This window comes from Apium graveolens, chromosome 5, assembly GCF_009905375.1.
Source record: "Apium graveolens cultivar Ventura chromosome 5, ASM990537v1, whole genome shotgun sequence".
NCBI lineage: Eukaryota > Viridiplantae > Streptophyta > Magnoliopsida > Apiales > Apiaceae > Apium > Apium graveolens.
The window spans coordinates 195847671-195862668 of record NC_133651.1 but is presented as its reverse complement, the minus strand read 5'-3'; the positions used below and the strand labels follow the sequence as shown (position 1 = coordinate 195862668).

General features: G+C 30.0%; 2 protein-coding genes across 9 annotated transcripts; one reads left to right on the top strand and one right to left on the bottom strand.

Moving 5' to 3' along the window:
• The first annotated feature begins 557 nt into the window (after nt 1-557).
• Nucleotides 558-4107, top strand: LOC141724689 (rhodanese-like domain-containing protein 10). The gene is made up of 2 exons (XM_074526925.1): nt 558-1053; nt 3837-4107. Exons 1-2 carry the CDS (start codon nt 611-613, stop codon nt 4036-4038), a joined length of 645 nt encoding a protein of 214 aa, XP_074383026.1. The 5' UTR covers nt 558-610; the 3' UTR covers nt 4039-4107.
• Nucleotides 4108-4116: 9 nt separating this feature from the next.
• On the bottom strand, nt 4117-14184 carry LOC141724687 (phosphoinositide phospholipase C 2-like). 8 transcript variants are annotated; one of them, XM_074526923.1, is made up of 10 exons: nt 13778-14183; nt 13449-13456; nt 10402-10604; nt 6290-6425; nt 5920-6165; nt 5595-5833; nt 5360-5477; nt 4996-5148; nt 4815-4901; nt 4118-4575 (listed from the first exon to the last, which is right to left on the bottom strand). In XM_074526923.1, the coding sequence occupies exons 1-10, from the start codon at nt 14076-14078 to the stop codon at nt 4282-4284; spliced, it is 1785 nt and encodes a 594-aa protein (XP_074383024.1). In that variant the 5' UTR covers nt 14079-14183; the 3' UTR covers nt 4118-4281. The 8 variants fall into 8 exon arrangements, with proteins under 8 accessions (XP_074383025.1, XP_074383024.1, XP_074383019.1 ...); XM_074526924.1 differs by lacking the exon at nt 13449-13456 and having other exon boundaries at nt 4117-4575; nt 5595-5830; nt 10402-10609; nt 13790-14184; XM_074526919.1 differs by lacking the exon at nt 13449-13456 and having other exon boundaries at nt 4127-4575; nt 10347-10503; nt 13782-13921.
• Nucleotides 14185-14998: the final 814 nt, after the last annotated feature.

Here is a 14998-nt window from a genome sequence, read left to right as displayed (position 1 = left end):
TGATTTTGGTGGTATAAAGAAAAAAGCCACTATAGGTTCTTATTTTTTTAAGAAATTCAATATTATAATAGTTATTTATATTAAAATATATAAAATTCTGAGTTAGTATTTACGTTTTTGTTGAGCTCTTAATTATTATTTTTTTTAATTTTTATCATCTTATTCTTTTAGCGAATACAGCATTGGCCGAGATAAAAAAAAAATTATTACTTACGCGAAATTATGATCTTGTCAAACATTACTTAATAAAAATTTAATAAAAATTTAACTGTAGTTGAATTTTTATATTACAGTTAAACCTCTTTAATGTAATAGGGTCGGGACCAATAAAGAATATTAGTTTAGCGAGTTTATAACTTTACCGGGAGTTAAAATATATTGTATCAATTATATTGGAACCGAATAAAAATATTATTTTACCAAAATTATTACTTTATCGAATATTATTTCATCAAAATTTAACAGTAAAATGATATTAATTTTAGAATGAAAATACAAATAAACAAAAATAACAAAAAAATTATAAACAAATGACAAATGGATAAGAATAATAGGTACTCCCGTAAACTATAAAGTTTCCCCACAAGATAACAGAGGAAAGGAAAAGATAATGGCGATCCAACTGAACCATCTTTATCCGTATACACCCCATCAACTCAGAACCAAAGGCCCCACTACTCATTTCCGGTCATCACTTTTCAGAGTACATGCAATATCCGGCAAGGAATTGATCCAGTCCGGCAAAGTCCGGGCAGTGGAGCCCAAAGAAGCAGCTATGGTCATGAAAGCTGAAGAGTACATGCTGTTGGATATAAGACCAGAGTGGGAAAGAGAGAAGGCACGTGTTTCTGGGTCATTGCACGTGCCATTGTTTGTTGAGGACATGGATAATAGCATTGTAACTCTTTTGAAGAAGTGGGTTCATTTTGGATACATTGGTCTTTGGACTGGTCAGTATTTTACTATGATTAATCCTCAGTTTGTTGATGAAGTTGAGGGATTGGTTAGTGATAAGAATAGTAAGGTTCTTGTGTCTTGTGGAGAAGGCTTGAGGTAATAAAATTTCATTTTTTTATATGGTAAATTTTTTATTTGTTTTACATTTCCCATTTCCTTCGTTTCTTTTCCCGTTTCTAAATTTTTCATCAGTGTCATTTCGAAAAAGGGTCTACATATTCCGAGACCGGCATATAGTAGTTACTCATTTATCCAACTAGGATTAATCTGAAGTGGAGTGGTTTTATTGGCCAAAATTTGAGGTGCACTCAATCTAGATTTAATAGGACCTCTATTTTCAATTATTGTGTTTGTATCGGTGTTCTAAAAATCGGTCTACGCGGCGCCTATGCGTTAGGCGGTGGTAAAACGTCCCGACTCGGAGTTAGGCGGTGATTTATGCGTTTTTTCAAAAAATTGGGTCAAAATCGGGATTAGGCGGGTTAGGCGGGCTAGAATCGGTCATAGGCGGTCTAGGCGAAAAATAGTTAAAAAAATATTTTTTTTACGTTTTTATAATTTTAAATCATTAATTTTATAATTTCACACAATATCATGTCAATTTATAATATAAAGTATTGGTAAGAAGTAACAAGTAATCTAATATATTTATTTTCTCACTTAAAATATAAAAATAATATATTATAATTAATTTAAAAGTGTAAATTAAAATATAGTTAATATTGTAAACTCAATAATTAGTACATAACGCATGTCAAATGTGTAGATATTGTTTAATACCATTCTAATTTCTTTTTTCAAACAAATATTTGACATGTTAATTATTATATAATTATAAAAATTTAAAATAATATTTATATTCTTCCGATTAATATTTCGATTAATCGGTCCGATTAATCTCCGACTTGCCAATTAATCTCTCGAAGGCATCATCACCGCCCGGGCAAGCTTAGCGATTTCTGGAACACTGGTTTATATACGTGTCTCTCTTTAATCATGATTTATTGATGTTATGATGAAAGAATAGGAGTACTACTTGTTTACGAACTAAATGAACCTCCCTTGTTAGTTGTGCAACAGGCAACTGCATACCCTCAATCTGGTAATGATAGTAATTTGTTAAAGGGTAAGATTATGTTCGGCTTCAAATTTTTACTTTAATTCAATTAAATTTAATTTTAGTATAAAATTTCTCTCAAACTCCAATTCTAAAAATTATAATATTTTAGTGTCACACCAAATATTTTAATTTTTTAAATATATATACATAGGGGATACTCTAATAAAAACCAATTTAAAATATAAATTAGAAATTAAATCTATTTTAAAAAAAACTAATTCGAAATATAACACATATAAAAATCGATCGTTAAGAGATGTAAAAAAATACAGTAAAATCGGATTTTAAAAAAACTTACAGTTTGACTGGAAAAATCAAATTAAAAACGAAGGGGAAAAGCTGAAATTGGGTGTGGGAGGGTGTAGTTGGGTGGGGTGATTTAGGGGACTATTAGATTAGGTAGATCTAATGACTTAGATTAGTTCCTAGTTTTTATTTTAATTTTAGTGTGTATTTGATTTTCCCCTATATACATATATATATATAGAGAGTCTTACTCCAATACAAACTAAATTAATATACAAACTACAAACTGTACCTCACTCAATTTAAATATACTCTCCCACACAAAACTCTACCTAATTCCCTCCATTTTTAATTTAATTTTTTCCGTCAATTGATGAATTTTTTTTAAAATATAACTTCACTGTATTTTTCTGCATCCTCCAACAATCGGTATGAATACCATATTTGATATATTTCGACGATAAATCACTAATTATATCTACGAGAATCACTAATATCTGCTAGTTACTAGAATAGTACTGATTTCAGCTTACTGATTCGGGTAAGATTAAATACTGATTTGTCGTCAGAATATAACAAATATGCTATGCAAATTGATGTGTGGGAGATGGAGAAAAATATGGTGCAATTATTTTTAAAAAATATTTAACCGACTAACGGGAAAAGTCAAATTAAAAACGAAGGAAAAAATATATACATGGATATGGAGGAGAGAGAAAGAGATTAAACGTGTGGCTGTTATTCAGTTTATAGTTTGTATTCTAATATTGGTTTGTATCTGAGCACTTGCATATATATATTTATTTAGGTTGTTTTTATGTTTCTGACCTAAACCAAATTTTCTCCTTTTATACTCCCTCAGTCTCTTCCAATTGTTTACATTTCTGAGTAAATGCCCGGCACGCAGTTTAAGGTGCATAAAAAGTATAGTTATGTAACTTATTTTTACAATTTTCTTTTTCTGAAAAAAAGTTAATGTTTTAATTTTTATTCAGAAAAACAAAATTGTAAAAAAAAATTACAGAACTATACTTTATATGCACCTTAAAATGCGTGTCGGACATTCTCTAAAAAATGTAAATAATTGAAAGGAACGGAGGGAGTATAACACTAACTTTATTATTTTTGTATTTTATTGTAATATTTTAACAATTAAATAGCCTGTATAAAACAAGAAACTAATTTTTTGGTGTAAAATTTAGTGTAACCGATTTGATAGAAAAAAATTGGTATAAGTGGGTTGGAGTTGAGTTTGAAAGAAGTGCAATTTTTAGTAGTATATCATTTTGGTGTAGAAATCACATGAAAAGAGTGTGATGGGGTTGGAGATTCCGTAAGAAAAATAATTCTAGTTGGTTAATTTTTGCTCGGCCTTGAAATAGCTTTATAATTTTGCAACTCTAATTTGGGAGAGCACCGAGAAGATCCAGCGAGTACTCTGTGAGTATGCAGTGATGTCACTAGTACTTTGACACAGGGACAGGGTTAATATTCTTGTTTGTGATATGCGCAGGTCATTGATGGCTGTTTCGAAGCTACATGGGGCAGGATACAAGAATTTAGGATGGTTGGTTGGAGGATTCAACCGTTCAGTAGATGGAGATTTTGGAGATATCCAAGGGAGTGAGAAGTTGCAGTATGCTACTATAGGCGGTGTTTCATACTACTTCCTTCAAATTCTTATTCTACTGCAAGCTGTTGGCAAAGACAGTTGATTTAATTGACATCAAAATTGTTAAGATCATTCGTTTTAGTAGTTATCTAGTTAAGCTTTCATTTTTGCAGCTCGCAGCTTTACACAGATCAGTTATGCATACTGCTGCATCCCCCAACATATCAATGGCGCCGCTTTGTTAATCATAAACAAAAATAGAAAGTTTCGATATGCACCCAAGAAAAACAAACAGTATTGAGGAAGATTAATAAACAAGAAAAGCAATAGTAATAATGGATTTGTATCAGACGTATTCAAAACGGGCGAGTAGCTTCACAGATTTGTATTTGTTCCCTTTCTCATCATGAAGGGGTACAGCTCGAATTCCTGTTTTTAATTCTGACAAAGGTAAACATGTCTGCCCTCCAAAATCATCCTTCTCTGACATGTCATACTCATGTACTTCAATCCGAAGCAATGCCATTTCCGGAACTGTTAAGGGAAACTCAAACTCTTCATTCCATGTCGGTATCCAGTTATCTTCTATTATCTTTGTTTTCTTCATAAGTGAATCAGCAGCAACTCCCGCAATTCCAACCTGCTTGTGTCAATTCCAACGCTGTTATTAATTTAAGAGAACCACCAGTAACTGATATATCCCTGCCTAATCCTGGTTAAATTTGTTTAAGCACGTGACATTATCTAATAGAAACGTAAGCAGGTCCCTTGAAAACAAACACATAATACACAGCCAGATATTTAGACAGCCCATGTAATTTTTTTTGCCATATATAAAGGATGAATTCAACAAAACTAGGAAAGGTGCATTGCTGGTACCTTCACATAGAAATCTGGTGGCGAATATAGGTCAAAGTGGGTGTGTTTGAAGTCCAAATGCCAGCCTTCTCCCATGAACAGTTTTACCTGAACGTTAATTGCAGGTTAAAGGGACATCTAGTCACGATAGATGTGTCAAACTTCAAAGATAAAAGCAAAAGAATATGGTTGACATAACCACCTTTAGAGTTTGTTTTACTTCTAATTTCCTTTTAGGGTCAAAAACCTCATTGTCTGAACTATCATTCAGTAGAATATCTGGTTTTTTCACATAACCACACCCACCGTTGGCTGGAAAAAACCCCTGCATCAGCCAAAGTGGCCTCCCATGCCCCTGTTATAGAGTACACTGGCATTTAGTACCCCTCATTTTGCACAAGGTCAGATCTTCATGTGTTTGACAGATGATGCAAAATATCAGAAACAGAGACAATCAAGAGAAGTACAATCAAGAGAAGTACTATGACTTCTATAAGTAGCTTTATATATCACATCTAATAGTGTCTTAAAATACCGCCTTGATTAGAGTTCAGGTATAGGATAACCTGCATGTTAAATGCAACCATTTGCGTTCCATGCATCCATCCGATCAGTGGATTGTAATTTGATGAATCAACCCGCGAACCTTTTGGAAATATTCTAAGCAGATTTCTTCGAGTAAACCTTAAAAAAACTCATGAAAATAAAGTTATTAATAATATGGAATACATTTTTTCGAAGAAGCATGTATACACAGAATCAGATAGGTAAAATTGTTTCACAACACAAACATATAGTTACCGGATAACATCTGCTCCATGATTAATAACAGCGTGTTCCAGATTGTGTTCCCTTAAACTGATCCGTGTGGCTGAAGAAGCATCGTTGTGGAACCAATCCTTAATTCCTCCTTTTCGCTTCCTTGCACGGATTGCAATCAGATGTTTATATTCGGGATCAGGTTTTTCCTTCAAGTTGGCATTCCCATATTTCAAATCATCCTCCGAGGGACATTCTGCTTCCTCTGCTTCATACTTCTGCTGTCATTTGAACTTGATTTCATTGCAGGAAATGAAACTGACTAGTTACCGAAATTCAAAGATATAGCTAAAAGAATATAGTATACCATATCAAAACCTTCAAATTTTGATTTCATATACGACACTTCCGTACCCCAGCCCTTTTTCTCGAAAGAATTACTGCCCTTCTGAATATCACTCTGTTCAACTTTTAAACTATCACTTGCAAGATACTCCTTTGGTGGTTTAGTTGATACAATTATCCGTTTCTTCAATGACTCCGGGGAAGGAAACTCTGGAAAACTTTCTGACTTGGATGTATAGAGTAAATCTCCAAATGTTTCAATGACCATCTGAGATCGAACTGATATCATGTTACAGGAAGAAAAAAATACCAAACCGGAATTGTGTTCCCTGCCTCGATATCACTGAGTAATTTCTCGTAGATTTGTGATTTTTCATACTGCAAGAAATTACCTTGGCCACTATAGCTTGAAGTTTTGGAGTAAGATGATCTTCTAGAGTTAGTACCACAGGATACTCGGATGTCACAAAAGCATGCTCCTTTATAGATTTTAGGCATTTCATTAGTTCCACTGGCGTGGTCAGTGTCCTACGCGTATAAAACAATAATCACCACATTTTGGATAACCTTGATCAGAAATACAACAATTCGAAAAATCAACCCAAAATACCACATGAATCCAATACGTGAGACTTGTGTTATCTTCTAAAAGGAAGGAAATGCGCAATACATGTGCATCTTTGTGCAATGCAAGATATTAATTTTTACGAAATAGACAAGAGTTGATTCCGTAGTTTAGCTGATTTCTCCCCAGCCATGGTATTTTTGTCCACATATGACCCAAATTGATTGGGGATCGTTTTCTATATCAGATAACCCTAAAGAGGGAAGACACGCAGATATATAAATCATAAAACATATTTTTTTATAATTTCTCTACAATCCATAACAATTTAAACATGACAGTTATTTCTATATATTTAAACATCCTAACATATTAATCGTATACCAAATAAGCAAAAACCATTTAAATAATTATCAAGTTGATGAATCAAGAACAGCTCACCGGAGTCCCCGGTGAATGCTATGCCCCTGTTTCGACTTCCCCGTCATCTTGGGCTCTGCAACTTCAGGCGTCTCAACGGACTATCTACCGTTCCTTGCTTCTTCATTTTTATAATTATTATAATAGTAGATGTTTATTAGGTACTCGATCTATATGAATTTCAGCTTAAATATATATATAAACTGTATGTTATCTTGTTATAGATTGCAGAGGTGAGGTTTTTAGCTTGCCATTAATGTATATAGAAAAGAAATTTGTATAAGAAAACTCAGAGAGAAAATAACTAAGCAAGTGATGGATTTTTTAAACTGATAACAATACTGATAATCTTTTGTTACAATTCTCCTCTTTTTTTCTTCAAGTATCATTTCCATTGGTTGAATATTCTTGTTATCTCTGTCCATTTTCTCTACTAAGAAAATTTGCAAGAACATTTTTAGTACCTGATATATTTTTAATAATAAAATCATAACTAAAGAATGCTTGCCAATTTCTTCTCTTATTTAATTCTGGTAAAGGGTCAATTTTATTGAATATAAATGATCTTACTTGAGTGTTATTAGTTCTTACAACAAATTTTACAGGTAGTAAATGATAATGAAATCTTTTAATTCCTAATTTTACCGCTAATAATTCCTTTTCATTAATATGATAATTCTTTTCATTGGGTTTCCAAGTTCCAGCTGCATATCCACATATTAAAGGGTTTTCTTTATCAATATCATCTTTTTCAAAAGCTATTAATACTGCTCCCCATCCTATATCACTAGCATCTGTAAATAATTCTAATTGATCAGTATCTTTAGGTAATCGTATTTTAGGTAAATTTTCTACCTTTGTTTTTAGTACTCTTATTGCATTTGTATGATCTTCTTTCCACTCAAAAGTTTTATTTTTCTTTATTAAATCTTTTAGAGGTTTTCTTAATTTTGGTAAGTCTTTTATATAATCTGAAGCGTAATTTACTATTCCTAAGAATTGTTGTACTTCTTTTTTATTTTCTAAAGTTTCTTTAAAATTCTTTATTTTTGTTGAAATATGTTCTTGTAATTGAATTCCTTCGGAATCTATAATATATCCTAAATATTCTATTTTGTGTTTAAATATTTCTGATTTCTTTTCTGATAATAGGATTCCATGTTTTCTAATAGTCTGAATAAATATATCTAGATGTTTTGAATGATCTGTTAAATTGTCACTAAATATTAATATATCATCTATATATACTAGAATAAAATCATTCATTTCTCTAAATATTTTATCCATTCTTCTTTGGAATATTTGTGGGGCTGTTCCTAATCCAAATGGTAGTACTATCCATTCATAATGTCCTTGTGGTACGCTAAATGCTGTTAAACATCTGGATTCCTTAGTTAATTTTATTTGCCAGTATCCGCTTTTACAATCAAATTTACTAAACCATTTTTTATTACTTGTTTGGTTTATTAGATTTCTTTTATATGGTAGGAAATATCCATCAAATAAAGTCTTTTTATTTATTTCTCGATAATCTATTACCATTCTAGCTTTTCCTCTTTTTATTTCATTATGATTTCTTACTAAAAACGCTGGGCTACTATGCGGACTTTTACTTTCTTGTATTAGTCCTAAATTTAATAATTCTTTTATTTGAACTTCTAACTCCTTTTGATCTGTTGGACTATATCTTATTGGTCTGTTTCTAATTATATAATTAGGATTTGTCAGTTTTATTTCAGCGTATATTTTTTCTTTTTCCCATAGCTTCATTGGATGTTCCCCAAAATTTATTTCTAAGGCTTTTAAATATTTTTGTTTTAATAGTTCTAAATTAGTTTTTCTTTCTATTTTAATATTACTTATTTCTATTGATTTTACAGGTACTATTCTTTTTAATACTATCCATTTTTTACAAGGTGTTAACAGACTTATCCTATCTTGTTTTATTATTTGAGTTTTAAAAGAATCTAAAAAGTTATTTCCTAGTAGCATTTGTTGTTTCATATTATTTTCTTGGTATATTATAGGTAACCTAAACCTTGTTTTCCCTAATATAAATCTTACATTTTCTGCTATTATATCTATCTTTTTTTATGGTTATTGAATCTTGTTACTACTATTCTATTTTTAGTACGTTTCCATTTGTGTTGAGTAAATACTTCTTCTTTAGCTAAACAAATATCTGTTCCGCTATCTATAAATATCTTTTGTTTTATATATTTAGTAGGTTTATATTCTACATGTGCTTCAATATATATAGCTACCATTTTATTCTATTCAGTAGTTAAACTTTCATCATTACTATCATTTTCATTTATATAATTTATTTCTTCTGGTTCTGTTTCACTTATATAGAATACTTCTTCATCATACCAGTTATTATTATCTTCTCTTATGTATTCTAATTTCATTATTAATTCGGTAGTATCTATGTATTTTACTCCTTTTTGTTGTAATTTAGGACACTTATTTGCATAATGTCCTTTTTCATTACAGTTCCAACATTTACAATCTGCTATTTTTGTTTTATTTCTTTTTCTAAACTTTCTCTTATATCTAAATCTCTTTCTATTTTCAGGAGTATTTCTATCTTTTTTAAATTTTCTTCTTTTAAATCTATGATTAAATGGTTTATAAGGTCTATAGGTTTTATTTTGTTTTTTATAATATTCATTTTGATTATTATAATCTGTTTTTCTATAGTTTTATAATTTTGATTATCACATCCAAATATTAATTTTTCTCTGTGAAATTACAGATTTCTCTTAATCCTTGTTTTTTATCCTTTTTAATTCTCTGTTGAATACTATATTCCTCACATTTTCGAGTTAAATATGCTCTTAATAATCTAATTCTCTCTCCTAATGTATTTTCCTTAGGTTCTAGATTATTATATTCTTTAGTTATTTCGGTATTATAATGTGAAGGTAAATGATCATAATACAGTTGTTGATATACTAAGCTTTCATTAGGTAAAAACTTAGCTTCATAAAAGAATTTAGTAAAACTTATGGTATATTTTGGTAATTTACTAATCCTACAACATTTCATATTATTTAGATACATTGTTATCTCTAATTTTCTTTCTACTGTTATATTTTCTTGAGCTACAAACCACCTTTCTCATAGAAATTCTCTTTTTAGTAATATATCAAATACGTTTAACGTATCTTTCCAGCTTCTAGCATACGTTCTTACTTGTCCTTTTAATTCATAAATAATATTTTCTAACCAAAATGCTGCTTTTCCTACAATTGTTTTTGATATTAATTCAAAAACATAATCCAGATCTTCTATATTTTTTGAATTCATTAAAGCTATATACATCCCTAAATTCCAATCTTTTATTCTCCCCAGCCATGGTATTTTTGTCCACATATGACACATCTATACAGATTGTGGTATTTAGAACTTGCCTCTTGAGTGTGCATAGTGAAAGCAATAACAAGATATGAGGTGTGTACCCTCCATGAAGAATGTGGACATTGTCTTTGGTAGAATTAGGCCACAGGTGTGTACCCTCCATGAAGAATGTGGACATTGTCTTTGGTAGAATTAGGCCACATATCCAGTTCAATCACTCTTACACCTCTGCGCAGAGCATCTATGATCGGAACATCACTGCAATTGATGTTCAGTTGATTCCCTGTTAGATATGAATTGTGGCCGGTATATATGTAGTAGTGTGACACAGGCATCGCCTGCCGTATTGTGAGAGATTTCTTTATTTGAATTTTATGTTTTAGAAAGGAACATGTTTGGCTCTCCTTAAAAGCATTACTTAAATATTTATTTTCCTAAAAAGTACGTAACTGTTTTTTTTATTGAATACAAGTACTTATCTATGATATTTAAGGTTAGTTAGTGTGTTAAAATTTTAAAAATAATTACTTTTTTATATAAAACGAAGTATATAAATGCGTACATTTTTGTAAAAAAGTATTTATTTTAGAAATTTATTTAAGGCAAATCGTACTAATTAAATTAGTCAATTTTTGAGAAAGATTAATTTTTTGATAAGAAAGAAAAACTAATTTTATGTTTTAACTAAATAGTTAAAATATCTAAGTGATTAAGAATCTGAATTCTAAATGAATAATATTGTTTGGTATATAAAATTAGTAAAAATTTCTAAACCGGAATTTATTTTTATAGTTTTCACTTATGAATGAGTTTTAGTATTTGAGAAATTTTTTAAATAGAGTAACAATTTATGATCATTATAATATTTCAATTTATGATAAATAACTCTAATAATTTTACATATGCTAAATAGTTAGTTTCTTTTATAATTTAATATATAAATATAAATATAGTCATTTGGTTTCTTTAATAATTTAATATTTAAAGATAAATTTAATCAATAATAAAGCATTGAATTTATACCAAAACTTATTTAGAAAACTTGCAAGGTCATGATTAAAATATTAAAATAAAGTTAAAACAATAGTAGCATTTATGTAAACAAGAAGTCTTAACATTAAAAAAATATTGGACGGTCTTAAGATAGAGCAACCCTCTTTCTTTTTTGCAAATCCAACAATACCTAAACTCATGAACTAAATTAGAATTTGAGATATTTTATATAAATGAGTGCTCCAACAATGTTCTAGTAGTGTCTTGAAACAGTCGAACATTCATCAAATAAGGTATCACTAGGCATACCCTATTTAATTTATATCAATAAAAAATTGATTACCCTCTTTTTTTACACATCTATTATCTCTTATCTTTTTTTTCCCTTCCATTGTAATTCAAATATAATATTATACTAATAATATGACACCATTATAAGGCATATTGTTGGAGTTAATATGCAAAAATCATGTCTTAATAATTAGATTATTAGGACATTATATTTTATTATATTTATAAAGCATCTAGTAGAATATTGTTAGATTTGCTTTTAAAAAATACCACTAAAACAGAGTAAATGTCATGATAGCTGATGTCATGATGACATCATCATATCTTATCAGGCAAACTCATGATGTCGTCTTCCACCAACATTACTCCCTAATTGATTATACTTTAAAGGGGGTGTATTCAGTTCAGATTATAAAAATTTGATAATAATCCATGAATTTTGAAAGATTTTCGCTGATTTTACTGGTTCGTGAATTTTGACGGAGTTGATAAAAAAATCTTGCAAAGTCTTCCTGATTTTGTGAAATTTTCCAAAAATCTTTCAAAATCTCATATATTTTAAAGAGATTTCAAAAAATTAAAAATGAACTAGAAAATCCATCAAAATCTATCACTTTTTCAAATAAATAAAATCCACGGAATTTTGAATACCACCAGATTTTGATGGATTTTTAAAAATCCAAATTGAATACCGCCAGATTTCAGTAGACTTTTTAAAATCTAAATTGAATACGCTCAGATTTTAAAAGACTTTTTTCTAATCTTTATTGAATACTATCAGATTTTAGAGATTTTTTTTAATCCAAATTGAATACCTCTTGATTTCAATAATCTAGGAAAATCCTATAAAATTTTGATGAATACACCACTCTAAATCTCTCTCTTCCATTTATAACTTCCACTCATTCACTCTCTTTCACATTTTTCATTTCCTTTCCTTATTTTTCATTTCCTCCCCACCAATTCTCTCTATTCCAACAATTTAAATATTTACTAATCTATTTTTTCTATTTTTATACAATTTAATAAAAAATTGATAATCAAAAATATTATAATTAGTGTCATTCACTTAAAATTTTAAGTGTTTATATTTATAATTTTATTACGTTTCTCAGCAACATATGCATGGTATAATACATACTAAAACTTCTTCAAAATATAATTTTATAAAAAATTATATTATAATCGGGCATCTGCCCGGGAACTGATCTAATTAAAATATATAAAAAAGAAACCAAACAAACATGAATGTTGAGAAATGCACATTCATGTAAAGAAGTTTTGATATTGAAATATTGGACCGCTCAAGTGCTCAAGTGTTTAACCGGAGAGCAACCGTCTTTCTTTCTTACCAACTGAAAGGTAATAATTTATTAAAATTATTATAAAAAAGGAATTAAGAGATAGAGTTAGTGTTCAAGAAGAAGTTTTGACATTGAAATATTGGACCGCCCAAGTGTTTGACGGGAGAGCAACCATCTTTCTTTTTTAAAGGTAATAATTTATTAAAATTATTATAAAAAAAGGAATTAAGAGATAGAGTTGGTGTTCTATTAAAAAAAAAGAGATAGAGTTGGTGCATAATGTGAGGATCGAACCACGACTTGGGATGATATAGGATAAACTGTTAATTACATGAGATAACATCCTTATAACGAAGAAAATAAATGACCTCAATTTTTAATAACATCCATAAATATAAGAACTATCTTAATCACCATAATAGAGAACCAAAATAAAGAAAAATCATACGAGAATCACTATAAAATCAGATAAAATTGATGATAGTTAGCGTTAAGCCTTTTATCAGAAAGTGTGAAGTCTTTGTCGTATTTCACGTGTAGATTAAAAAATTAGAGTGCCCCTTTTTTAAGTTACTGGAATTTACCTGGACTAACAGATACAAAGTGCCCAATTACATGAGTCGCTTGAATTAAATTAAAGAACAGTTAAGATTAACAACCAAAAGGCAACAAAAAGAAATACTACAATTAAATCATGCTTTACAATTACAATACTGTTAAATAGCCAACATGTTCTACTTATATACTATGTGTGTATAGTTGGGTGGAGTCTAGCGGTGAATTGATGGTATCACTATCACTTTCTCAAGTATTAATGAAGATTATACAGGATAGCATTAGCAGTAGATGTATAAAATTGGCACTCAGTTTTTGTGCATAAAAAAAATGATTTGATTATTACTATGTCAAGACAATTAATTATAAAAACAAAATGAAATTACAACATGCCTTGGGAGGAGGGAGAGGAGAGTTGCTGTCACTGACAAGATAGCGAAAGAAAGTTTTGTGGTGGTGGTGATTGTCAAGTGCTTCCTCCGTTATACCATCGGCCACTTGCTCGTCCCTCGTCATCTTATCATCTTCTTCCTGAATCTCCATCATGAACCTTTTTAAATTATCAGCACTCATCAAACCACTCTCTGAGTAAACTTTGAACAGCTCTTTGATTTCTTCAGGTGGCTCAGCGGTGCCTAACTTGAACTTTCGCCGGAAACACCAGCATACTCCATAACTTTCTTTTGACATCCTTCTACGTGAGAGAGAGAGAGTGTGTGTGTGTTTTCCCCTGTGGAAGTGGAAGTGTATGACTCTGTAGGTAGTGTGTGTGTTCAATGTTATATACACACGACTCGTGGGGTAACGAAAAGAACTGGTATTGGGTGATTCACAGTTTAGGTAATCTATTATTTATTATTTATTATATATATAATACAGCAACTATGGGTTCAGACATTTTATTCCTTATAAAATTATCAAAATACCCCTCATAACTTTTCATTTATTATACACGTATTAATTACAATCAATATGAATGTATTAATTAGTATAACTCATTATGACATATATTTATTACTATTTCATCATTTAAAACAATATATAACTATATATATTATATCTATCTTAATATTAAAACTGAACATATATAATATATTGATCCAATTTTAAATATAAAATTAAAAAACTACATATAATTAGTTGGATTGAAGAATCGGGCTAAAATCAAATAATAAATATTATTGATCCCGCTAAAAATATTATTGATATGGGTCTAAAATTAGCCTAGGAATATAATTAATGTTGAATTAATTAGACCTGATGTGGTCCAGTAACGAAGCCCAGCTAACGAGGCCCAAAATCCTGAATAATTAATTAATTTCGTAATTAATTAATATCAGTTGTCAAGATGAGTCCTAATGTGGATATAGATTCTTGTACATTGGCCTCTAAGGAGCCTTATGGGATAAGGAATCAGTTTCCTCCTTCTTAAGACTCCAAAGTCCATTCTAATTCAGAGACTTACCCACCAAGTCTCCTAACTCTAGTCCAATTCAAGGACTTTCAATATCTATATAAGGGGTCTCACCCCACAGATCAGAAGTACGTTTTTTGGCATGATTCTCTAATTCGCAGAGATACGTAGGCATCTCGTAAAGGCAGAGTTAAGT